General features: G+C 42.9%; 1 protein-coding gene across 2 annotated transcripts in view; it reads left to right on the top strand.

The window, feature by feature from the left end:
- LOC135514157 (tenascin-R-like) overlaps positions 1-26809 on the top strand; it is a 129554-nt gene that overhangs the window by 64950 nt on the left and 37795 nt on the right. For both annotated transcript variants that reach the window (XM_064937412.1, XM_064937403.1), the window contains exons 2-5: positions 10268-10875; positions 15496-15972; positions 23220-23483; positions 24681-24796. In XM_064937412.1, coding sequence (XP_064793484.1) covers positions 10326-10875; positions 15496-15972; positions 23220-23483; positions 24681-24796 — 1407 coding nt within the window. In that variant the 5' untranslated portion in view covers positions 10268-10325. The remainder of the gene's footprint in view (positions 1-10267; positions 10876-15495; positions 15973-23219; positions 23484-24680; positions 24797-26809) is intronic.

The raw sequence follows: 26809 nt of genomic DNA, 5'->3' as shown, positions 1-26809 counted from the left end.
AGTAATGGAGATCTTCAAACCTTTTAGGTCGCAGGTACTGAAAATGAGCAGTGGCCAATGATCCTGAAAGACAAGGCAATTTGCCAAGTGCTACTGGAGTAATGATAATTGAATCGGAATGTTGCAATACAGAGATTTACAAGGTAGAGAGGGGCAGAGCGCCTGTGGAGGCTGGCTACTGGTACAGTGTGCATGTCGGGATGTTTGCACATTAACCTGTACAAATAGGGGTTACCAATTCACTTCCCAGGGCCTGGCTGGGCCTGTCTGGGCCTCTCTGTGGTGCGGCTAGCTAGAGCCTGCCCGAGCTCTGTAGCAACCCAGCTCACCCAGCTCCATCAGTGATTCAGCACCGTACACACAGACACCTCTTTATTCAGCAGTTCAGGTCTGGACCGATATACTGTGTGAAATAAAGGAGGACAGCTAGAGAGATTTCAAGAGAAAGATGGAGTTAAACAGACGCTAGGAGAATAGGGAGCAGCAGAATCGCAGCATCCCTCTGGTGCTCTGCCCCCCCCCCCATGTTTTCCATTATGACACAGGACATTGGGTATGAAGTGACTCTGACAGTTAGTATACTGTAGATTATTCTGGAAAGCCCTAGTACAGTATGTTTAACAGGAAGTTTGACCTACTGACGGATCCAGGTAGTCGCTAGTCCCCCAAAGCTCACTTGTCTTTGTAGAGAGAAAGTCCTCTACGGGACATATAGTATATAAACACAATGTTCAGTACTGGGAGGAATAGAGAGGAGAAGGGAGAAGTGAGGAGTAGGGAGGAGACGTGAGGAGTAGGGGAGAGAAGGGAGGAGTAGGGAGGAGAATGGAGGAGAAGTTAAAAGGCTTTAGGCCTCTTTTCCACTCAGATAAGCTGAGTTTATAAAGATATGCAGAGCGTCGCCTCAGAGTTGCAACAAGGATGCTCTTCCCTGAGGGCGCCGGGAGACACTGTGATCTAGCATGGCACATGGGAGGTTAGGAACATCAATGGTGCTCTCATATATAATGCAGCAGGTGGTGTAATAGCTTGTGTAACCCCTCTTTAAGAACCACTCAGGGTAATGTCAGCTGAATGAGAAATGAAAGCAGATCGAAAGGAGAGCAAAGTGTTGAATAGAACATTTTTACAAAAACTTCTATTCCCAATAGATGTCAGATGAAATATTAACTCCTCAAGGAATGATTTGCCTTTCTTTGATGTTGATTAGAGGTAGCCTAGTAACATTATTTATTTCTAACAATAATCTTGTCCTGGCGTTGTGCTGTATCCCAGCCTTTGTATTCCTTAAAACCTGCAGGCATGAAGTGTGCTGAGCCTGAATTTGAGAGCAATCCATCTTTGTGCCTTTTTGTCTAATATAAAACCTTATTGCAGGTCATTCAGAAGGTCACTCATCATTACACACTGAAAGTATGCTACTGCAACATCTCCGCTATCTCCTTAATACAGCATGAGTAGGGCATCTACAGATTGAATGCTGAGCAGAAAAATAGGATTGTGCGTTATGTTAGGAAAAAGTTCATGTATTTTTTTTGACCTACTCTGGCAGTAACACTGTGTAGTTTTCAGCATCTTAAACCTACACTGTCTTTTTATCCTACTGTATGACCCTCATTGATGAGCTCATTCGACAGTAAATACCCTCAAGAGTCAGAGGAATAGGCCAATTTCACAAAAAACACAAGAACAGCTCAGGGTTTTGATTATATTTACTGTTGAACAGACACTGATGTAGGTTTCCATTTGCATCATAAACATTCATCCTATATGAACACTTATGAAAACAATGGCGCGACATATGAAGTGTCACTCTTAATGCACTGTTACACAGATATGACAACAACTCACGGAATTCTCAATTTCCAAATGTCCAGACATGCTATTCCACATGAGTTTTTGCCATACATGCTCCTCATCCTGACATTTCAATCAAGCCAGCCAGTCTACTATCTGTTCTCAGTGAGAATTAAGGTGAAAAGTGCTATTGGTCATCAACAGACAGGAGTTATTGCATGGTTCGGCTTGATGGTAATGTTATGTTAATACCAAGGTGAAAGCAAATGCTGTTGATATAAAGGGAGGCTCAGTATATTTGTTATTGGAATGGCTGCTTAAAATGTGTGACAACATAACATTAACGCCTGTGATGATGCTCAGCTTTTGTTCCTCTATGATATGTGGTAGAGGAGTGGAGAATTTATCTCCAGTGGAAGAGTCCTCTACAGTATAGACTCTCTCTAGTCATCCCTCTTCACTGTCTTCGCTGCAACTTTATGAGAAAAGTCATCTTTTTAAACCTCTCTCTACATCATTAAGACAAAACCTGATTCTGTGCATAATTGGAACATATTTCATATCTTCTCTTGTATCATCTCCAGCCTGAGCCATAAAAAGAAGGCTTTGGATGGAAGGGATATTCAGCTTTATGACTATAGTCTCTGAAAGAACAGAAGTTAAGGGGGAATGTATATGTCTAAGAACAAAACCCAAGGTGTTTTGCTTTTGGGTGTACAATGAAATTGGCTTTCTTTGTGAATGATCTGCCTCCCCACATCATGTTCAGAAATAGACACTTATTGCTTGTCAATGGCATCCCAAAGCTGCAGATGCGTCCTGAGTGTACTGTCAGAGGGTTTTGTCAGAGGGGTATACCCAAATGTGTATATGTAAAGTACAATTCGTAAATGTTTTATATTGAAACAGACAGTTTTCTAGGGTTCGTGATCAATCAACTTTGAACAGAATTGCTTTATGCCTCAGTGAGTTTTTGATCATGCCAGCTAGCAGGGAGTCGGCCCGGGAGAACCGATTCACATTCAATTTCCCAAGAAAATGACCAGTTTCAATAAAACTGACACTATTGTTCACTGGTCATCTGCCTTAGCAGGTACACTACTCATTTTTATACTACTAGTCATTACAGGGTATAGCTTAAAATGGCAATGTGCCATAGTAGCCCCAAACTAATTTCATGACTTGTCAACGTGCTCCCAACTCCCATAATGCCTCCTCACTTCCACCTGTCCAGCGGTAGGCGGCCCAATGGACGGATTGTGAGCCTCTACGCCGTCAGTTCTCATTACGGTCAGTCAGGAGGATGACCATTAAGTGCATTCAAGTCAGAAATGTGTGTTAAAACACCTTGCCCTTGAACAATAAATTGAAATAGTCGTTGCTGTTGCCCCCGAGCCTTTGATCCTCATCCACCTCTTTGTCGCTTCTAATTGAAAGGCGTCCTAATTGAGGCCTGACAACAGGCCTTGATAAAACACATCTGTCTCCAAACACTGTGGCCCCATTGCAATTGCAGAAACCTAAAGTCCTGAGGCAAACGTCCTATGAATATTGAATCTCTATCCAACTTCAACAAATGCAGCCCATAGTCTCAATGCCCCTGATTCCTGAGCTGGAGCGCATTCCGGGCCATTCATTGAATATGTCATTTTGACTTTAGGACTGCATGTACCACGTATTCACTTTAATCAAAGGGACCCTGCACTACTTAATGGGTGTGGAAATAATGTTCCAGTTGGGTTTGTCCATTTGATTTCTTTCTCATCTTTCTGGTTCTCATTTATTTGGTGGATTTGCTGGCTAAATGGCTTGTGTCGTCTCAAACGGGATCTTTTCGCATGAGGAGAGGTGGGAACATTTCCCATTCTCTACAGGTGGGGGGAGGTTTAATAATGTACCCGTTCCCAAGGCCAAAGCCATATATATAAAGGTATAGCAGGCAAGCCTGATATGTTACAGTACGTCACACAGCATATTTGAACATGCAGGATCTCCCAATCCCTGGATGACTTACACAGCTCTTGAGTTGTATAATGACTATTTCAGTTCAGCATCAGCACACATGCACCACATCTGTTGTGTGCTCTCACCTTGAGGTTGTAGCGTGGTCATCAAAAATCAAATCAAATTTTATTTGTCACATACACATGGTTAGCAGATGTTAATGCGAGTGTAGCGAAATGCTTGTGCTTCTAGTTCCGACAATGCAGTAATAACCAACAAGTAATCTAACTAACAATTCCTAAACTACTGTCTTATACACAGTGTAAGGGGATAAAGAATATGTACATAAGGATATATGAATTAGTGATGGTACAGAGCAGCATAGGCAAGATACAGTAGATGGTATCGAGTACAGTATATACATATGAGATGAGTATGTAAACAAAGTGGCATAGTTAAAGTGGCTAGTGATACATGTATTACATAAGGATGCAGTCGATGATATAGAGTACAGTATATACGTATGCATATGAGATGAATAATGTAGGGTAAGTAACATTATATAAGGTAGCATTGTTTAAAGTGGCTAGTGATATATTTACATCATTTCCCATCAATTCCCATTATTAAAGTGGCTGGAGTTGAGTCAGTGTCAGTGTGTTGGCAGCAGCCACTCAATGTTAGTGGTGGCTGTTTAACAGTCTGATGGCCTTGAGATAGAAGCTGTTTTTCAGTCTCTCGGTCCCAGCTTTGATGCCCCTGTACTGACCTCGCCTTCTGGATGATAGCGGGGTGAACAGGCAGTGGCTCGGGTGGTTGATGTCCTTGATGATCTTTATGGCCTTCCTGTAACATCGGGTGGTGTAGGTGTCCTGGAGGGCAGGTAGTTTGCCCCCGGTGATGCGTTGTGCAGACCTCACTACCCTCTGGAGAGCCTTACGGTTGTGGGCAGAGCAGTTGCCGTACCAGGCGGTGATACAGCCCGCCAGGATGCTCTCGATTGTGCATCTGTAGAAGTTTGTGAGTGCTTTTAGTGACAAGCCAAATTTCTTCAGCCTCCTGAGGTTGAAGAGGCGCTGCTGCGCCTTCTTCACGATGCTGTCTGTGTGAGTGGACCAATTCAGTTTGTCTGTGATGTGTATGCCGAGGAACTTAAAACTTGCTACTCTCTCCACTACTGTTCCATCGATGTGGATAGGGGGGTGTTCCCTCTGCTGTTTCCTGAAGTCCACAATCATCTCCTTAGTCTTGTTGACGTTGAGTGTGAGGTTATTTTCCTGACACCACACTCTGAGGGCCCTCACCTCCTCCCTGTAGGCCGTCTCGTCGTTGTTGGTAATCAAGCCTACCACTGTTGTGTCGTCCGCAAACTTGATGATTGAGTTGGAGGCGTGCGTGGCCACGCAGTCGTGGGTGAACAGGGAGAACAGGAGAGGGCTCAGAACGCACCCTTGTGGGGCCCAAGTGTTGAGGATCAGCGGGGAGGCGATGTTGTTACCTACCCTCACCACCTGGGGGCGGCCCGTCAGGAAGTCCAGTACCCAGTTGCACAGGGCGGGGTCGAGACCCAGGGTCTCGAGCTTGATGACGAGCTTGGAGGGTACTATGGTGTTGAATGCCGAGCTGTAGTCGATGAACAGCATTCTCACATAGGTATTCCTCTTGTCCAGATGGGTTAGGGCAGTGTGCAGTGTGGTTGTGATTGCATCGTCTGTGGACCTATTTGGGCGGTAAGCAAATTGGAGTGGGTCTAGGGTGTCAGGTAGGGTGGAGGTGATATGGTCCTTGACTAGTCTCTCAAAGCACTTCATGATGACGGAAGTGAGTGCTACGGGGCGGAGGTCGTTTAGCTCAGTTACCTTAGCTTTCTTGGGAACAGGAACAATGGTGGCCCTCTTGAAGCATGTGGGAACAGCAGACTGGTATAGCGATTGATTGAATATGTCCGTAAACACACCAGCCAGCTGGTCTGCGCATGCTCTGAGGGCGCGGCTGGGGATGCCGTCTGGGCCTGCAGCCTTGCGAGGGTTAACACGTTTAAATGTTTTACTCACCTCGGCTGCAGTGAAGGAGAGACTGCATGTTTCAGGCCGTGCAGGCCGTGTCAGTGGTACTGCATTGTCCTCAAAGCGGGCAAAAAAGTTATTTAGTCTGCCTGGGAGCAAGACATCCTGGTCCGTGACTGGGCTGGATTTCTTCCTGTAGTCCGTGATTGACTGTAGACCCTGCCACATGCCTCTTGTGTCTGAGCCGTTGAATTGTGATTCTACTTTGTCTCTGTACTGACGCTTAGCTTGTTTGATAGCCTTACGGAGGGAATAGCTGCACTGTTTGTATTCAGTCATGTTACCAGACACCTTGCCCTGATTAAAAGCAGTGGTTCGCGCTTTCAGTTTCACGCGAATGCTGCCATCAATCCACGTTTTCTGGTTAGGGAATGTTTTAATCGTTGCTATGGGAACGACATCTTCAACGCACGTTCTAATGAACTCGCACACCGAATCAGCGTATTCGTCAATGTTGTTATCTGACGCAATACGAAACATGTCCCAGTCCACGTGATGGAAGCAGTCTTGGAGTGTGGAGTCAGCTTGGTCGGACCAGCGTTGGACAGACCTCAGCGTGGGAGCTTCTTGTTTTAGTTTTTGTCTGTAGGCAGGTATCAGCAAAATGGAGTCGTGGTCAGCTTTTCCAAAAAGGGGGCGGGGCAGGGCCTTATATGCGTAGCGGAAGTTAGAGTAACAGTGATCCAAGGTTTTTCCACCCCTGGTTGCGCAATCAATATGCTGATAAAATTTAGGGAGTCTTGTTTTCAGATTAGCCTGGTTAAAATCCCCAGCAACAATGAATGCAGCCTCCGGATAAATGGTTTCCAGTTTGCAAAGAGTTAACTTCTTGAAACTCCCCATCCCGGATCCGGGATCGTGACTAAAGCCTCAGGCTCATTAGCATAACGCAACGTTAACGATTTCTGAAAATCGCAAATAAAATTAAAATAATGCGTCTGCTCTCAAGCTTAGCCTTTTCTTAACAACACTGTCATCTCAGATTTTCAAAATATGCTTTTGAACCATAGAAATTGACTAATTTGTGTAAGAGTATGCAAAGCTAGCATAGCATTTTGTGTAGCATGTAGCACGCAACATTTTCACAAAAACCAGATAACCAAATAAATAAAATAATTTACCTTTGAAGAGCTTCTGATGTTTTCAATGAGGAGACTCTCAGTCATATACCAAATGCGCAGTGTTTCCTGAAAGCGTCTGTGTGTAGGAGAAATCGTTCCGTTTTCTACATTGCGTCTGGCTACCGAAACGAACCGAAAATGCAGTCACCTACAACGTAAAACTTTTTCCGGATTAACTACATAATATCGACCGAAACATGGCAAACGTTGTTTGGAATCAGTCCTCAAGGTGTTTTGTCACATATCTCTTCATTGACATGCAGTTCGTGGAAGCTTGCTTTACTCTCTGTATCGTATGGAAAAATACTGGCAGGTGACTTTTGCGCACCAATTTCGGCGCAGGACACCGGGCGGACACGTGGTAAATGTGGTCTGTTATGGTCAATCTTCCAATGATCTGCCTACAAATACGTCACAATGCTGCAGACACCTTGGGGAAACGACAGAAAGGGCAGACTTACTCCTCTCGCGTTCACAGCCATATAAGGAGACCATGGAAAACAGAGCCTCAAAAATCCTTGTCATTTCCTGGATGCCATCTCATCTTGGTTTTGCCTGAAGCTCACGTTATAGGGCAGGCACAGAGAAGATCTTTGTATTTCTGGACACGTCAGAGTGTTTTCTTTCGAACGGTAGCAATTATATGCATAGTCGAGCATCTTTTTGAAACAAAATATCTTGTTTAAAACGGGAACGTTTTTCATCCAAAAATGAAATAGCGCCCCCATAGATGTAAGAGGTTAAATAAAGTTTGTTCAGAGCCATCGATGTGTCTGCTTGGGGGGAATATATACGGCTGTGATTATAATCGAAGAGAATTCTCTTGGTAGATAATGCGGTCTACATTTGATTGTGAGGAATTCTAAATCAGGTGAACAGAAGGATTTGAGTTCCTGTATGTTTCTTTCATCGCACCATGCCTCGTTAGCCATAAGGCATACGCCCCCACCCCTCTTCTTACCAGAAAGGTGTTTGTTTCTGTCGGCGCGATGCGTGGAGAAACCCGTTGGCTGCACCGCATCGGATAGCGTCTCTCCAGTGAGCCATGTTTCCGTGAAGCACAGAACGTTACAGTCTCTGATGTCCCTCTGGAATGCTACCCTTGCTCGGATTTCATCAACCTTGTTGTCAAGAGACTGGACATTGGCAAGAAGAATGCTAGGAAGTGGGGCACGATGTGCCCGTCTCCGTAGTCTGACCAGAAGACCGCCTCGTTTCCCTCTTTTTCGGGGTCGTTTTTTTGGGTCGCTGCATGCGATCCATTCCGTTGTCCTGTTAGTAAGGCAGAACACAGGATCCGCGTCGCGAAAAACATATTCTTGTTTGTACTGATGGTGAGTTGACGCTGATCTTATATACAGTAGTTCTTCTCGACTGTATGTAATGAAACCTAAGATGACCTGGGGTACTAATGTAAAAAATAACACGTAAAAAAACAAAAACTGCATAGTTTCCTAGGAACGCGAAGCGAGGCGGCCATCTCTGTTGGCGCCGGAAGTGAAAGCAATTCCCCTTAACCTTCAAAGATTTGTAGTATAGACAAAGAACCAAAGATCATACCTGTGGTTGGTTTCAAAGATGTAGTCAAGGGGAATTGCCCTGATTTGTGATACATAACAAGGAAATAACATGAAAGGTTGACTTCCCTTTCACTTCACAACGGGGCATTCGTCAACAACAAAAAAATAACATGACAATTTTCAGTATCTGTCACATCGTGTATGTAGGTGGCAGGGAAGTCAAGCTCAGGAAAATCAAAACATGGTATAAATGGAGTATTTTAATAACTTTAAAACACAAACTCCAAAACCAAAGTCTGTAATAAAATAAATGTAGGTACAAGAACCCGTCGCGAACCAATCCATAAAACATGAACATAATAATAAACAATCTCTGACAAGGACATGAGGGGAAACAGAGGGTTAAATACACAACATATAATGAATGGGATTGGAACCAGGTGTGTAAGAACACCAGACAAAACCAATGGAAAATTAAACATAGATCAATGATGGCTAGAAGACCGGTGACGTCAATCGCCGAGCACCGCCCGAACAAGGAGGGGCACGGCTCCAGCAGCTGTAACCTGCAACCTATAACATACCTCGTCCACTCTCCTCAGGACTTTAAATAGCCCCACAAACCGCGGACCCAGCTTCTGGCAGGGCAGGCGGAGGGGCAGGTTTCGGGTCGAGAGCCAGGCAGTGACGGTCGCAGTACAGCGCTCTGAAGGTGGACATGGGCGGCGTCGTCCCATGTTTCCTCCGCGCACTGGAACCAGTTGTCCACCGCAGGAGCCTCTGTCTGACTCTGATGCCATGGAGCCAGAACCGGTTGATACCCCAATACACACTGAAATGGAGAAAGGTTAGTGGAGGAGTGGCGGAGCGAGTTCTTGGCCATCTCTGTCCAGGGCACGAACGCCGCCCACTCCCCCGGCCGGTCCTGGCAATAAGACCTCAGAAACCTACCCACATCCTGGTTAACTCTCTCTACCTGCCTGTTACTCTCGGGGTGAAAACCTGAGGTAAGGCTGACCGAGACCCCCAGACGTACCATGAACGCCTTCCAGACCCTTGACGTAAATTGGGGACCCCGATCAGACACTATATCCTCAGGCACCCCGTAGCACACCCCGTAGTGCCAGAAGACGTGTGTAAACAGGGCCGTAGTGAGACCGGGCAAAGGGAGGAGACGACAGGACTTCGGATGAAGTCGTTACAGTTTCAGATACAAACTTTTGAAAAGGCTGCATGTATTCAGCCTCTGTAGACTTCTTGGCATGCTGTGTTTGACCTCCTACAGATACATCTTTGAGACATAACCTTACATACTGTCCTGATTTGTGTCCTCGTACAAAGTCATTTTTTCTCCATGAACTGATACTAAGTGTGTGTCGTATAGTGTTCGTCTCACATTTTTATTCTGCTGATTGAGCTTTGAGAAAATCCCTCCATCTAGTCTAACAGAGATGGAAAAATGTAATCGCAGATAATCACTTTCTGACTACAGGCTTTTCTAGACAGGAATCAGTCCCTCAATGTGATTCATTCTGTAGTTTGTTCCTGTCCTCAAGCCCAGTTGCCGAAGAGAGAGGATTACAGTAGAAAGAAAAATCACTAAAGCCAGGCTGTGTTGAATCCATATCAACATGTTCTATGTGCTCAATATTTCAACATTCCTCCCCTGTGAGAAAGATCAAATATTTGGTGTTGTGTGCAGAAATACGTATATTTAAGGATTCGAAAAACATCCCATAAGCATCCAGTTATTTTCCAAGGCAATTATTCTTTCACAATAGATCAAATACTATTTTCCATTTCTCTCTCTCCTCTATAGATCCTATCAGAAGTCTGCCGGAAGTTACTGTGGTGTCAGGAGAGCCCTAGCTAGGCCCATGGTTCTAACGCCGTGGTGTTTCACCATGGCCCCTGCACGTGGCTGGCTGCTGGGCCTGGCTCTGGCTTTACTCCTTCTGGGGTCCCAGCCTGCTCCATCTCTATCCGGTGAGGAGCAGAAGCTGGTCCGGACCACCAGGGTCAGACGACAGGCCCCTCCAAGTGGCCCCACCAGCCCACTTAACAACCAGACAGTCAAGGAGCAGCCCATGGTCTTCAACCATGTGTACAACATCAATGTTCCCCTGGAGTCTCTGTGCTCTGTGGATCTTGAATCAGCAGCGGCTCCACCCAGTCAGGCCTCCAGGGGAGCAATGTCCAGTGGGGGTGGGGAGGACCCCACAGAGTTCACAGAGCAGACAGTGGACACAGACAGTCAGGTCACCTTCACCCACCGCATCAACATCCCCAAACAGGCCTGCGCCTGTCCCGCAGCCAACAGCATGCAGCAGCTGGCCACCCGCATCGAGATGCTGGAGAGAGAGGTGTCGCTACTCAGAGTTCAGTGCAGCTCTGGCAACTGTGGCTGTGAGGAGAGTTCAGCCATGGGTAAGTAGGGAATAATAGTACAGCTTGACACTGTTATTAGAGTTACTGTACCCTGGTCATAGGCTACTTTGAGGTCAATGTGGAATGTTAGGTTTTTATTTATTCAGTTACTGAGCATCTTGGTTCAAGTAGATAGCATGAGGATATAAAGCCTGGGGGTTTGCGATTTGTGATTTTATTTGGATCCTCATTGGCTGTTCTAAAAGCAGCGGTTCTTTTCCTGGGGTCGACACAACACATAAAACATGACACAATAGACAACATCAATAGACAAGAAGAGCTCTAGGACAGAGCTACATTAATCTAAAAGAAGAATATAGAAATGATAAAGGTCCTGTAATCACACAATACTAAGACAGAGAGACCCATAATATATGCCTACATTCAGTCATATACAGTATATCAATTTCATTGTTGCATACAGTACCAGTCAAAAGTTTAGACATCTAATCATTTCAGGGTTTTTCTTTCTTTTTTAAAATATTTTCTACATTGTAGAATAACAGTGAAGACATCAACATTATGAAATAACACATACAGTATGGAATCATGTACTAACCAAAAAAGTCTAAATATATTTTATTTTTGAGAATCTTCAACGTAGCCACCCTTTGCCTTGATGACAGCTTTGCACACTCTTAGCATTCTCCCAACCAGCTGCATGAGGTAGTCAGCTGGAATGCATTCAAATTAACAGGTGTGCTGTCGTGGTGATTGCCTGTATTACTAAACATTGAGATGGCAAACCACACACAAGTCAGAGTTATATTATAGTCCATCTTTAATTATATGAGCTTCACCATAGCCCTTTTTGACAGATCAATTCAGTGTCTATAAAATAATTATCTGAGAGTGCTTACAAAACAGTTCTTCGTGTCATTTATAGCCAAGACACACCCATCTCAACTCACATGACGAAACCCAGATCTCAGGAACAGTTCACAAAGAACCTTTTACTTGAAAGAGGAGTATACAATAGCTAGATAGCATTAGCTATAAATTATTGTTCAGTTTTGTCTCCTAAACGAAGTTCTTATCTCGTTCTTGGTACAACATAGTACCAAACCATTACCTCATCCAATGACATATATCAATTGTCAATTCTAGATACCCCCATCTCAAATACACCCCCTCCTGGACAAGATCAGAAAAGACAGTGAGCCTCTTAGGTCATGTACTAGATTAAGATAAAGGCAACCTCAGAGGGGACATACAATATTTCCAGACACTGCCATACTCCTCCCCCCAATGGGAAAAGTAGGGAGTGACTGGTGTACAGACATTGTGGAGCCCTTCACATGGTTTAACAGATACATTGACATATGAAGACAACCTGACCTCTCCCCTCTCTGGGCCCCAAGTGACTAAGCCCTAGTAGAGAAGGGATAACTGCAAACTGCCAACAGTATTATCCAAAAGAAGACATCCCAATGACAAATATCTCACATAAGCTTTATTATGTAAATTAAACATCCTATTTATGAATGTTACCTAACTAATTCTGATTCAGCCACGACAGTGCCTTGTTAAAAGTTCATTTGGGGAATTTATTTCCTTCTTAATGCATTTGAGCCTGTCAGTTGTGTCGTGACAAGGTAGGGGAGATATACAGAAGATAGTCCTATTTGGAAAAAGACCAAGTCCATATTATGGCAAGAATAGCTCAAATATGCAAAGAGAAACTACAGTCCATCATTATATTAAGACATGAAGATCAGGCAATTCGTCAAATGTCAAGAGCTTTTTAAGTTTCTTCAAGTGCAGTCGCAAGTGCTATGAATAAACTGTCTCTCATGAGGACCGCCACAGGAAAGGAAGACCCAGTGTTACCTCTGCTGCAGAGGATAAGTTCATTAGAGTTAACTGCACCTCAGATTGCAGCCCAAATAAATGCTTCACAGAGTTCAAGTAACAGACACATCAAGTAACAGAATAGTCAACTCTTCAGAGGAGACTGTGTGAATCAGGCCTTCATGGTCGAATTGCTGCAAAGAAATCACTACTAAAGGACACCAATAATAATAAGAGAATTGCTTGGGCCAAGAAACACGATCAATGGACATTAGACCAGTTGAAATCTGCCCTTGGTCTGACGAGTCCAAATGTGAGATTTTTGGTTTTAACCGCTGTGTCATTGTGAGAAGCAGAGTAGGTTAACGGATGATCTCCACATGTGTGATTCCCACCTTGAAAGATGGAGGAGGACGCGTGATGGTGTAGGGGTTCTTTGCTTCTGACACTGTCTGTGATTTATTTAGAATTCAAGGCACACTTAACCAGCATGGCAACCCCAGCAATCTGCAGAGATACACCTTCTCATCTGGTTTGCTCTTAGTGGGAATTTGATTTTCAACAGGACAACAACCCAAAATACACCTCCAGGCTGTGTAAGGGCTATTTTAGCTAGGAGAGTGATGGAGTACTGCATCAGATGACCAGGCCTCCACAATCACCCAACCTCAACCCAATTGACATGGTTTGGGATGAGTTGGACCGTAGAGTGAAGGAAAAGCAGCCAACAAGTACTCAGCATATGTTGGAACTCCTTCAAGACTGTTGGAAAAGCATTCCAGGTGAAGCTGGTTGAGGGAATTCCAAGAGTGTGCAAAGCTGTCATTAAGGCAAATGGTGGCTACTTTGAAGAATATCACATATAACATTGTTTAACACTTTTTTAGTTACTATATGATTCCATATATGTTATTTCATAGTTATAATGTCATCACAATTATTATGCAATGTAGAAAATAGCTAAAATAAAAGTTATTTAGGTCAGGTAGCGGAGGGGTGTCCTGCCGTGAAGTGTTGTTTAAAAAGAAAAGTTTGCAAATTCGGCTGTTTGCTTGTGTAATTTGAAATGGGAGTTCCATTTAACCACGACTCTATAAAATTCTGTGTGTTGCCTTAAATTTGTTTTGGACTTGATGACTGTGAAAACACCCCTGGTGGTATGTAAGTTCAGTCACATCATTTCTACATGTACAATATGTCTGCTAATCAGATGTGCAGCCTGGCGTATTTTCCACTCCCTTTGCCTCATTTCTCTCAACAAAACAGTTTTTGAATTCCTTATTTATCCAGGGGTCTTAACAGTTAACAGTCACCCTGCAAACAGTAATGAGTCATTAGCACGTTCCTGGGACGTCACAAAATGGTCACCTAAAGTCGTCAGAACGTTGCCATGGTCCCCTGAAGTTTTTGTCTCGCTCCTTATTGGCCCCGGGATTTTCATAGGATGCTGTGTCGTGGTCCGCTGAACATTCTTAGGACGTTGTGTCATTGTCCCCTGGATGTTTTTGTCTATTTTCCGGTTTGTCCCAGGGACGTCACCTGATGGTCTTAAAGAAACTTTCTCCAGTCGGTCATGGGGACGTTTTTAGAATGTTGTGCCATGGTTCTTTGGAGGTTTTGTCTAGTCCCTGAGGACATTTTTAGGACTTTCTTGGGATGTTGTGTCATGGTCCGTGGGATGTTGTGTCATGGTCCCCTTGATGTTTTTGTCTCGTTCCCAGTTTGTCCCAGGGACATCACCTGGTGGTTCGAAAGATATTTTATGGGTCCCAGGTTGGGGCATATTGAAAAGGCAGTATCAAGTGATCATGTCAAATGTTGTTATTGATAAAAGAGTGTACCACTTACCTTAAAACCCACATACCATTACTTTACTTATAATGGTTTGGGACACCTGGGACCATCAGGTGACAAAAACCTCCAGGGGACCATGACATAATGTGCCAAGAACGCTCAGGAGACCTTCAGGGGACCATGACACAATGTGCCAAGAACGCTCAGGGGACCTTCGGGGGACCATGACACAAAGTCCAAAGAACATCGTAAAAACATCTTGGGGGATGTCCCCGGGACAACCGGGAACTGACAAAACAGCAAGAATGTTCAGGGGACCATCACACATCGTCCAAATAAATGTCTTAAAAAGGTCCCCGGGACAAATAGGGAACTATAAAAAGGTCCCCCAGAGAATGTTCCCTTCGCACCATCACGTGGGACCATCACGTGACATCTGAAAGACTAGTAAATTAAAGTCTTGAGAACGTCCTAATAAGGTCCTGACATGGTCCTGACAGGGACCAAGACAAAGGTCCCCAAGGGAACGTTCCCTTGGGACCATCAAGCAGCGTTCTTAGAATGTTTAAGAACGTCAGTGGGATGACGTCGCACCAAAACCGTCGCTCCTGTTTGCTGGGCAGTTTTTTAATAGATGCATGCTTATTGATAACTGGAAGAAACAATGTCATAAATGAATCAAGTGCACATCAACAAAAAAAAAAATCAGACCAACAAAGCTTTTTTCCTTCTTCAAAATAGGAATCACCACAAAACCATTTGTCTGAAAATCTTATACACTATTTTAGGCACAGCCTTTTAAACACTGGCTTTTCTAGACATAGCCACTATATTTATGATCACTCCATACAATGGGTGTGAACACAGCTTGAGAACAAAGTGATATAGCGTTTTTTAAGATTCATAGGTTTATTTTACACTGTTACACTGATACATTTTTTCAAAATGTACACTGTTACAACAGACGATGATAGCATTAGTAAACCATACAGTATATTTAGTGATGTGATTTTGAGTCTTTCTGTCTTCCTCTAGGTCGCCTGGACTTCATCCCCCAGTGCAGTGGCCACGGCAGTTTCAACATGGACCTGTGTGGCTGTGTGTGTGAGGACGGCTGGACGGGCAAGAACTGCTCTGAGCCACGCTGCCCAGACGACTGCTCCGGACAGGGAGAGTGTATGGAGGGCGAGTGTGTCTGTGACCGCGACTTCGGAGGGGACAACTGCTCGGAGCCCCGCTGCCCTGCGGACTGCTCCGGTCGAGGGCTGTGCATGGACGGGGAGTGTATATGTGAGGAGAATTTCACTGGAGAGGACTGTACGCTTGGTCGCTGCCTCAACGACTGCTCTGACCAGGGCCTGTGCACCAATGGGACCTGCCAGTGTCGCCCGGGATATGTGGGAGAAGACTGCTCTCTGGCCTACTGCGCCAACAACTGTAGTCAGAAGGGCATCTGTAAGGAGGGCTTCTGTGCCTGCCAAGAGGGCTTCGCTGGAGACGACTGCTCTTTAGGTGAGAGAAAGGGAACAACAGGAAAACATACAGTAGCTCCTCTGAGAGGATTATTTACCTTTATACTTTTTTGCCATTGTTGTTTCGTAGGTTGGATATATGGGTGGATATTTGGTTATATGAGACAAGCATTAGCCTAATATGCTGACTAGAACGGGCACGCGCGTGAGTCCGCTTGCATGTTGATTTTGTCCATCCACACCAGACACGATCAGGACACGAAGGTTGAAATATCAAAACGAACTCTGAATCATCTATATTAATTTGGTGACAGGTCGAATATTCACAGAGGTTATGGTAAGAAGTTGTCTCAGTCTGCATTTGGTTCTTTGGGGATATATAAGCCTGCGTATCTGTCAAATATTTCCAAGAATTATGTTTTTACAGATAATATATACTCCATGCAATAGCAGCTGAATCCACAGATCCTGCCCGACAAAACAGTAGTCAAACACCTCTTGCAGCCCCTCTTTGTTTCAAATAGTAGCTATAAAATTGGTGATGGCTTGCTGTGTAACAGCATTCATTCGTCAAAAGTCACATTAACTGAAGCTGAGGCAATATCTGAATCACACTAGCCTGGATTCACAGCTAATTCACAGGAAAAGGCTGCTGATTCACACTGGCGTAACGCAAGTTTCTCCCCCTCCCACCCTTCCCCATATCCCGGTGTGCCAGTACTGATTCCTCCTTTTGCTATAGACATCTCTCATCTCACAAGTGAAACGAAAAAGAGCCTATACTACCTATACTCTACCTCATTTTCAGCAGAACCTGCTGGAGCTAAAATTGCTTATTTCTTTGCAATTAGAGATAAAATAGCAGAGGCGCGTGTGGGAGAGGTTGCGGAATGCAAAAAGAGGCCAATCAATTACCAGCGCTTATTCAGGACTCATAGGTTGGCCTGCATTGTAAGTGTTTCATATTATCAAAGTAGAAAAATCTGGATATGCTTTTGTAGCCCCATTTTCTCCTACTATGAAAATAATGAGACTATGGAATTTAAATTAGGCATTTGGCGATGTGAAAATGTAAAAAGAAAGCAGCTGCATTCACATGATGACTTTACCTATCATAGAATGCTAATTGCCTTAACATCACTATCATTCAAAATTTTAGTCATTATGACTCCACCACTTTGCTAAAATGTCTCACATTGGAAAATGATTATGCATGACTAAAAGGTTTTCACAGTTGTTTTTAACCCCCCAAAACAAATGTACTGTTGAAGTTGGAAGTTTACATAAACAAGGTTTAATTACTCCAAACTAAGTGGTTCAGACACTCCACAAATTTCTTGTTAACAAACTATAGTTTTGGCAAGTCGGTCAGGACATCTACTTTGTGCGTGAAAAGTAATTTTTCAAACAATTGTTTACAGACAGATTATTTAACTAATAATTCACTGTATCACAAATCCAGTGGGTCAGAAGTTTACATACACTAAGTTGACTGTGCCTTCAAACAGCTTGGAAAATTCCAGAAAAAATGATGTCATGGCTTTAGAAGCTTCTGGCTAATTTACATCATTTGAGTCAATTGGATGTGTACCTGTGGATGTATTTCAAGGCCTACATTCAAACTAGTGCCTCTTTGCTTGACATCATAGGAAAATCAAAAGAAATCAGCCAAGACCTCAGAACAAAAATTGTAGACCTCCACAAGTCTGGTTCATCCTTGGGAGCCATTTCCAAACACCTGAAGGCAACACGTTCATCTGTCCAAACAATAGACGCAAGTACAAACACCATTGGACCACGCAGCCGTCATACCGCTCAGGAAGGAGACGCGTTCTGTCTCCTAGAGATGAACATACTTTGGTGCAAAAAGTGCAAATCAATCCGAAAACAACAGCAAAGGACCCTGTGAAGATGCTGGAGGAAACAGGTACAAAAGTATATCCACAGTAAAACGAGTCCTATATCGACATAACCTGAAAGGCGGCTCAGCAAGGAAGAAGCCACTGCTCCAAAACCACCATAAAAAAGCCAGACTATGGTTTGCAACTGCACATGGGGACAAAGATAGAAATTTCCTCTGGTCTAATGAAACAAAAATAGAACCGTTTGGCCATAATGACCATCGTTATGTTTGGAGGAAAAAGGGGGAGGCTTGCAAGCCAAAGAACATCATACCAACCGTGAAGCACGGGGGTGTCAGCATCATGATGTGCATTGCTTTGCTGCAGGAGGGACTGGTGCACTTCACAAAATAGATGGTATCATTAGGTAGGAAAATGATGGGGATATATTGAAGCACCATCTCAAGACATCAGTTAGGAAGTTAAAGCCTGGTTGCAAATGGGTCTTCCAAATGGACAATGACCCCAAGCATACTTCCAAAGTTGTGGCTAAATGGCTTAAGGACAACAAAGTCAAGGTATTGGAGTGGCCATCACAAGCCCTGACCTCAATCCTATAGAAAATGTGAGCAGAACTGAAAAAGCATGTGCGAGCAAGGAGGCCTACAAATCCGACTCAGTTATACCAGCTCTGTCAGGAGGAATGGGCCAAAATTCACCCAACTTATTGTGGGAAGCTTGTGGAAGTGTACCTGAAACATTTGACCCAAGTTAAACAATTTAATGGCAATGCTACCAAATACTGATTGAGTGTATGTAAACATCTGACCCACTGGGAATGTGATGAAAGAAATAAAAGCTGAAATAAATCATTCTCTCTACTATTATTCTGAAATTTCTCATTCTTAAAATAAAGTGGTGATCCTAACTGACCTAAGACATGGCATTTTTACTAGGATTAAATGTCAAGAATTGTTAAGAACTGAGTTTAAATGTATTTGGCTAAGGTGTATGTAAACTTCTGACTTCAACTGTTCCTAATGCAAATGGTTTTGAAGTTTGTGCCAGAGAAATACTGTGCAGGAGCTATCACTAGTAGTCAGGTGGTTGCATGTGAGGCTGTCAATCCTGTCACCTCCTCTTGTTAACAGAGTTGTTCACTGACTGACAGACATTTTCAGCCAGAGAGAACACATCAATGACCTTGCCTTTCCAGAATGCCCCACAGAAATAGAACCAACAATTTTGACTTCAAACATTCTTTGACAAAACCTACACTTTCAACTTTCATACAGTAGTTCAGCTGCATTAAATAGACAATTGATTTTTCTACTCAGTCTTCAGGACACCTGCATTTTGTATCACCCTTTTCCATTATTGCTCAACTGAACTGAGTGATGGAAGAGAATATGAATTTGGAATCGATAGCTCAATCCACCGGAGGTAGAGGTAGCTTTGCTTACCCTCCTCGGGAGCCACACGTCTTCACTGTGTCCTCATTAATGTATTCACTCCAAAAAGCAGAGCTAACTTCAATGTTGTGTGTCATTTTTAGGATAACCTCATTACAGCAGTTTAAACAATGCAACAATCTTCCATAATGTTGTGTAATACAATGACCTTTGGCCTATTTAGAATTTCTGATAAACAGTCCCAAAGCACTAAACTCTAATTACGCTTTCATAAGTCATTCGCTGCCCTGTAAAAAGAAGATCAGTCAAGCAGCGAGTCTGTTTGCTGTGAGCAATAATAAGTGAAATGGATGGAAATGGAAAACAGTGGTGTGATGTGGTACTCAGCTGTGTTGTGGGGCATTGGCCTCATCATGCCAGAGTCCTGGCCCTCCTGACCCTCAGTGTAGCTCAGTGCAGCGGTACAATGGTTCACTCCCCTCCTCCCTCTGCTGACCCATCCAAATCAAATCAAATTGTATTTGTCACATGCAGTGAATACAACAGGTGTAGACTTTACTGTGAAATGCTTACTTGCGAGCCCTTTCCCAACAATGTAGAGTTAAAAATTTAGAACATTTTGCTAAACAAAAAAAGGAAATAGTAACACAATAAAATAACAATAACAAGGCTATGTACAAGGCTATTCTAATACCTTGTCAATATGCAGGGGTACGAGGTAGTTAAGGTAATTGAGGTAATATATCCATGTAGGTAGGGGTAAAAGTGACTAGGCAATCAGGATAGATAAAAAACAGAGTAGCAGCAGCGTAGGTGAATAGTGTGAAAGAGTGTGAAAGAGTGTGAAACTGTGTGTGTGCGCACCTGCGTGCGCGCGTGTGCTTGGCGTTAATATGTATGTGTGTGTGTGTATGTGTTTGTATGTGGGTATTGGAGTATCAGTGTAGTATGTGTAAGTGGGTGGGTAGAGTCCAGTGAGTGTGCATAGAGCCAGTGCATGGGGGTCAATGCAAATTGTCCTGATAGCCATTTGTTTAACTGTTTAGCAGTCTTGTGGCTTGGGGGGTAGAAGCTGTTCTCTGTGATTAATGAGTGGCAGATATACTGTAGGCTTAGTACTGGAGGGAGGGTCTGGCCTGTCTCAAAGACTGTGTCATAGTATTCATAGTTGATTTTGAAATGGCCTCAGAGAAAGTATGACTAGAATTTATATAACAATGCCTAATTTTGGGGAATAGTAACCCCAGTTGTAAAATAGTAAATAATGACTACTTCTCAGACAATACTGTCAAGGGGAGTGAAGCAAGGTTGTCCACTTTCAGCATATCTATTTATTATGGCCATCAAGGTGTTATCTATTCAAATTTTATCCAACAATAATATCAAGAGGTTAGAAATACGGGGCTTAAAAACAAAGGTTGTCGTTGTACACTGACTACATGTTTTCTTTTTCATTCGCAATTTGGGCACAGCCTCATAGAGGATCTAGATAATTGATCTAACCTCTCTGGATAACAACCTAACTATGATAAGTGTACCATATTACGTTTTGGATCGATACTGTGTAGTTTACCAATAAAATGGTCTGATGGTGAAGTGGACATACTCAGTATTCATTTCCAGAAAGAAAGAAACAATCCCACTACTATACATTTCAATAGAAAGTTAGAACTTGTTGCCATGGAAAAGTAAAAACCTGTCTATTTGTGGAAAAATCACCCTTATTAATTTAGTCATATCCCATTTTACCTATTTAGTTATGGCTCTGCCTTAAATTATATGAGCAACAAATATGAAATACTCTCCAGAATACACAGTGCATTCGGAAAGTATTCAGACCCCTTGACTTTTTTCACATTTTGTTAAGTTACATCTTACAGCCTCATTATGAAATGTATTAAATCTACACACAATACCTCATAATTACAAAGCAAAAAGAGGTATTTAGAATTCTTTGCATATGTAGAAACGGAAATATCACATTTACAGAAGTATTCAGACCCTTTACTCAGTATTTTGTTGAAGCACCTTTGGCAGCACTGGGAGAGCATCCTGACCAGTTGCATCACCACCTGGTATGGCAACTGCTCGGCATCTGACCATAAGGCACTACAGGCGGTAGTGAGTACGGCCCAAATACATCACTGGGGCCAAGATTCCTGCCATCCAGGACCTATATACCAGTCGGTGTCAAAGGAAGGACCAAAAAAAATGTCAAAGACTCCAGTCACCCAAGTCATAGATTATATTCTCTGCTACCGCTTGGCAAGCGGTACCACAGTCTAAGTCCAAAAGGCTCCTTAACAGCTTCTACCCCCAAGCCATAAGACTTCTGAACTATTAATCAAATGGCCACCCAGACTATTTACATTGACACTGTGTTTTCACACTGCTGCTACTCGCTGTTTATTATCTATGCATAGCCACTTTACCCATGCCTACATGTACAAATTACCTCAACTAACTTGTAACCCCGCACATTGACTCGGTACAGCTACCCCCTGTATATAGCCGTGTTATTGTTATTTTATTGTGTTACTTTTTAAAAAAAAAAATAACTTTATTTATATATACATATATATTTTCTTAACTCTATTTCTTTAACTGCATTGTTGGTAAAGGGCTTGTAAGTAAGCATTTCGGTAATGTCGACCTTCACCTGTTGTATTCGGTGTGACAAATACAATTTGATTTGACTTAAATCTGTAGAAACTATGAGAATGAAAAGGTTCAGAACTTTTGTGAAACATTACAGCACAGTTGAAAAATATATGGCATTTAGTAATCACTGGATGGTTTTCAGAACTCGATGGAAGGGGCTGAGTGTAGCTGAAGGGTGGGACTAAAAAGAAGAAGAAAAAGAAAGTAAAAAAAGTAGTATATATGTATAGTATGTATACGCTGGAAGTAGAAGCCTTGTCCATTAGTTTACTCCAATTAATCGAGGGGTAGTAGGGTTAGGAAGATATATAAATACAGATATATATGTATATGGGCGATTGGAATTTACATTCATAGAACCCACAATCTGTCGGCAAAATTAAAGCTGATCTACCCCCTAAAAAAAAAAGTCAAATACAATAGTATGACTGCATCTCAAATGGCATCCTATTCCCTTTATAGTGCACTACTTTTAACCAGAGCTCTATAGGACTTGAAGTGCATTACAATTGACAATAAGGTGCCATTTGGGATGTACCCAAAGCTCTTCAGAAGAAACGTTTGCTCTAAGCATCTAAGCATTGGCTTCACATGGAGACTCTCTTCATTCTGTTAGAAGGCTTAGTTAAAGTGCTCACTCCCTATACCCCATATCAATCACCTTACTACTGGTTCACTTTTTTGTGTCTTACTTAAGACTGAATCTGGTCCATGCGATAAATCTTCCTAAGTGATGCCGCAGGACTTCTCCTCCTCACTCCAGGGTCAGTCTCGAGGAGGAGGCAGGCTCGGCTCCATCTGTCGTGTGCGTGTGGAAGTAACTCAAACTCTTCCTCGAGTCCCTCAACCGCTCCCCTAGGAGGGCTTAATGCTCCACCACCACCACCACTGAGCCCAATCTACAGAGGAAAGTCCCACACCACTAGCTGCCTTCAGGACAAGATCTGTTACTCACTCTCTCTGATTGAGCTGTAAACTTATACACTCCTGTTTATGCAGGGCTTCATTTGCATTCTACACTCAAACCCTCTCAGGCTTATGGCATGGCTCTGTCCCAGCCCTCAAGAATATCAATCCCTTCCACGAATCCACTCACATATACAAGCTTAGTTGTGGTAGTGGCACCACTGGGGTATTGTAAGTTAAAATGTTTCCTCTGCATTTTGGGTCACTTTGGGTGATTTTAACACACATTTGGAAGTCATGTGCACATCAGAATGTGTTTGTTTATACAGTACATGTGGGTCAAGTGGGACCTAAGCGAAAATAAGTAAGTCAGTCTTCATCTGCTACAGTAGGTGCAATATAATGCAAGGAATTTCAAGTTTGCAAGGTTTTGATTTCATACTATGCACACAACATTTCATCTACAGTGGCTCCGGATCTGGACCTGCGTGTGCGGGGAGTGACAGAGCGTACCATTGACCTGGAGTGGGAGGGGTCGGTGTTGATGACAGACTACCTAGTCACCTACGTGGCCACCAGCCCAGGTGGGGTCCAGCTGGAGATCAGGGTCCCTGGGAACACCACCACCTGCAGTATTCCAGACCTGGAGCCTGGCATCGAGTACAACATCAACGTCTACGCTGTGCTCAACAACATCATCAGTGTTCCTGCCAATGCTCAGGTGTCAACCTGTGAGTACAACAGGCAGCCATGTTCTATTTCTATTTTATTTGAGACCTCTGCTTCAGTCCTCCACAAAGTCAAACATTTTCTGCTTAGGTTTCCTTTCAGGTGTCGACCTGAGTACTACAACATACAGACATCCACTTTCAACTTATCACACTTCTTCTTTTACAGGAAAAGGTCTTAGAAGGTTTATTGTACCATCACAGACCGGGGAGGGATTTTTGATTTGAGTTGATTTATTAGGATCCCCATTAGCCAATGACAAGGTCAGAACACTTGAAACTTTTCACACGCAAAAGTGATTGTACTATGGACGCTATGGGAAAAAAATGCTACTTGCCAGAATTGAAACATGTCACGTAAACTTTACCTACAAACAAAACAACCATTGTTATACTGTATACACTAGGCACCTTGTCCTCACCATTGAAATCTGGGCATCAGGTTTTCCACAACAACAACGCAAAAACTCACACATACTTTCACAGACAAGTTTTGAGAAAAGTCCTGGAAGGAGGATGCCCATCTTTGCCAACAGGATGTGATTAGACTCTTGCCACCTGCTGGGTATAAATGCCAGAAATTGCTGCAGGCTCTCGGGTTTCCAGTCAATATTTCTCAGACATATGCAGAACTCTCACTCAGGCCCAGAATAGAACATGTTTATACAGTAAACATTCAATTATCTGTCACGGACTGATTGGGCCTTTGCTAAAAAATTCCAACTCTCATCAGCAGGCAACACTCCTGGTTCTGATATTATCACTGATTTTGAAATGATCAAGTAAATAGAGACAGGAGTATGTTCATGCAATTATGCTCAAGTTTTTTCTCTCTCTCTCCCTATAAATTAATAATTAAGCTTTGAATAGTTCATTTTTTTCAAAGTTATTTTATGTTTCATATGACTGATCTGGACATGTTGTGTTTTCATTACGTGTTTATACCTCAAAGAGGACCTAATGAAGAAACATGTTATATAGGGACTATGTAAATAATTACTGTATTAAACAGTTTGTTCAAAAGTAATGGATGTGCACCTGCTGCCTGGCCTGTTGTAGTCCACTAAGAAAGAAACGTTAGCCACAGAGTGAGGTCCTCTTCCCCCTGCCCCTACGCATGGAAAGCGCTGTAGTAAAAAGGGAGATTTATTGAGCATACAGAAGATGGAGGCCTATAATACAGCTTTCCTTGCCTCAAAGATCTCTCAAATCCAGACGGTTTAGTCTTCAAATCCATCACAGAGACGTCCGTGGAGGTGCAGTGGCAACCATTCTACTACTCGTTTGATGGCTGGGAAATAAGCTTCATTCCAAAGGTAAGGTTTCACCAACAGAGGAGAGATATTTATTCAATACTGGCTACATCGCTAAACACTTGAATAAATGAATGTTGTTACAGTGTAGACATATTGTTATATACATGTGTTACATTTAACAGATGCCCTTATCCAGAGTGACTTACAGGAACAATTGGCTACCTGCCTCCCTATCTCTAGGATCCCCGACCATGCAGATAATCTTTCTGCCAAGGGATTGGTGGAAAACTGCTTTGAATTTGAACAAAACAGAAGTTTGTATAAAACATTAATCAAAACCATAGAAATGTTGACATCAACCTTACCTACGGTATTTCTGAAAGAAAAATGTATTCAAGAACAGCTTCCCCATAGAGATGAAAGAATTCAGGTTTGGCGATGTTCTGGGAAGAGCAGTGTGGCACTGTACACAGCAGTATGCTGAACAACAACAACAAACACACAGTACAATAAAACCTGTCATTTTCAACTCAGTCTGCTTACATCTCAGGAGAGTTCCTTTAGAAATAGCAACATTATATTACTATATTTATCACTACAACATACTGCAACATTATATTACTATATTTATTACTACAACATACTGCAACATTATATTACTATATTTATTACTACAACATACTGCAACATTATATTATATTTTTGATATGATCCATGGTTAGATTTTTACTCTTGGATGGTAGAAATAGTGGAACATTTGGGGAGGGGATTGATTTTTTACCCTTCAACTTAAAGTACCAAATTAGATGATGGATTGCCCAAGGCTTATTGACGATTAGGAGGATCAGCAAGCAGGAGACATTTTCAAACCCATAGCCATATTAGCCATAGGTTCAAAGTTAGGAGAGCTTTCCCTTTAATTCCCTCTATAAACACCAGGTACTCTTATCCTCAGTCCCTCTCTCTATAATTGACTTTCTTCTTTAGGTGTTCCTAGCTAGGGGGATAGAAGTTTGGCTGGGCTCAAGGACTTAAAGCTGGGGCTTTTAGATGAAAAGCATAAATGCCATGGAAACAAACTCGGGAAAGCTCTTTTGGAGGTGACAGACTATGAATACAAAGCGACATGGGAGTATTTGGGTCACAGTGCACTTTAATCTACATCATTGGGTGTGAGGCTGCCTACTACAGTAGACTCTGCTAGCTAGCTCCTTCTCCATAAGGGGTCTGAGTTCAAACTCAACGTCGTCACTTAGAAATCATATTTGAAGTCAGAGTCTCAACCCCTCTGGATTTAATCCAAAAGAAAAGATTAACAATAACGTAATGGATGTGAGCATAAAAGTGGCGGCTGGGGACAAACAAGAGTTCACAGTGCCAAAAGCACAAAGAGATGAGAGCTCGCCCACTGAGTCACCCCACACCAACAGCCGTTATCTGAGACAAAGTGACCCTGGAATTAATATATTCACTGTTTTTTTTACCCAATATTATCATACCAATGCTTTATTTTTATTTTACTAGGCAAGTCAGTTAAGAACAAATTCTAATTTTCAATGACGGCCTAGGAATAGTGGGTTAACTTCCTGTTCAGGGGCAGAACAACAGATTTGTACCTTGTCAGCTCGGGGATTTGAACTTGGAACCTTCCGGTTACCTTCCAATGCACTAACCACTAGGCTACCCTGCCACCCCAATGTACTTATCAGCATGATTCACTTCAGTCCGACAGTCAGCAGGTAGCCGAGCTGTTCAACCGTTGGGCCAGTAACTGAAAAATCAACACATTACACTGCACCTATCAATCATCATCCTGTCAATCAAACATTGTGCACATCACCCTTTTTACTAAGTAATTTAGCACAGAACTCTTAACAAGACCTGAAGATTAACCACCAAAAGAACAACCAACGCAAGCAGAATTTATCATAAAGCCAATCACAATATCATATTTATAGATGCCATAACCTGGTGCCCGTCAGAGCAGTGAGGGTTGAGTTTTATTCAGATCCTTCCTCTGCATAAACATCTGTCTGGGGGAGTAGCTCACATGGAACCATGCATCACTCCTCC

This window comes from Oncorhynchus masou, chromosome 3 (genome assembly GCF_036934945.1).
Source record: "Oncorhynchus masou masou isolate Uvic2021 chromosome 3, UVic_Omas_1.1, whole genome shotgun sequence".
Classification (NCBI taxonomy): domain Eukaryota; kingdom Metazoa; phylum Chordata; class Actinopteri; order Salmoniformes; family Salmonidae; genus Oncorhynchus; species Oncorhynchus masou.
This window is presented reverse-complemented; position numbering and strand designations above follow the sequence as displayed.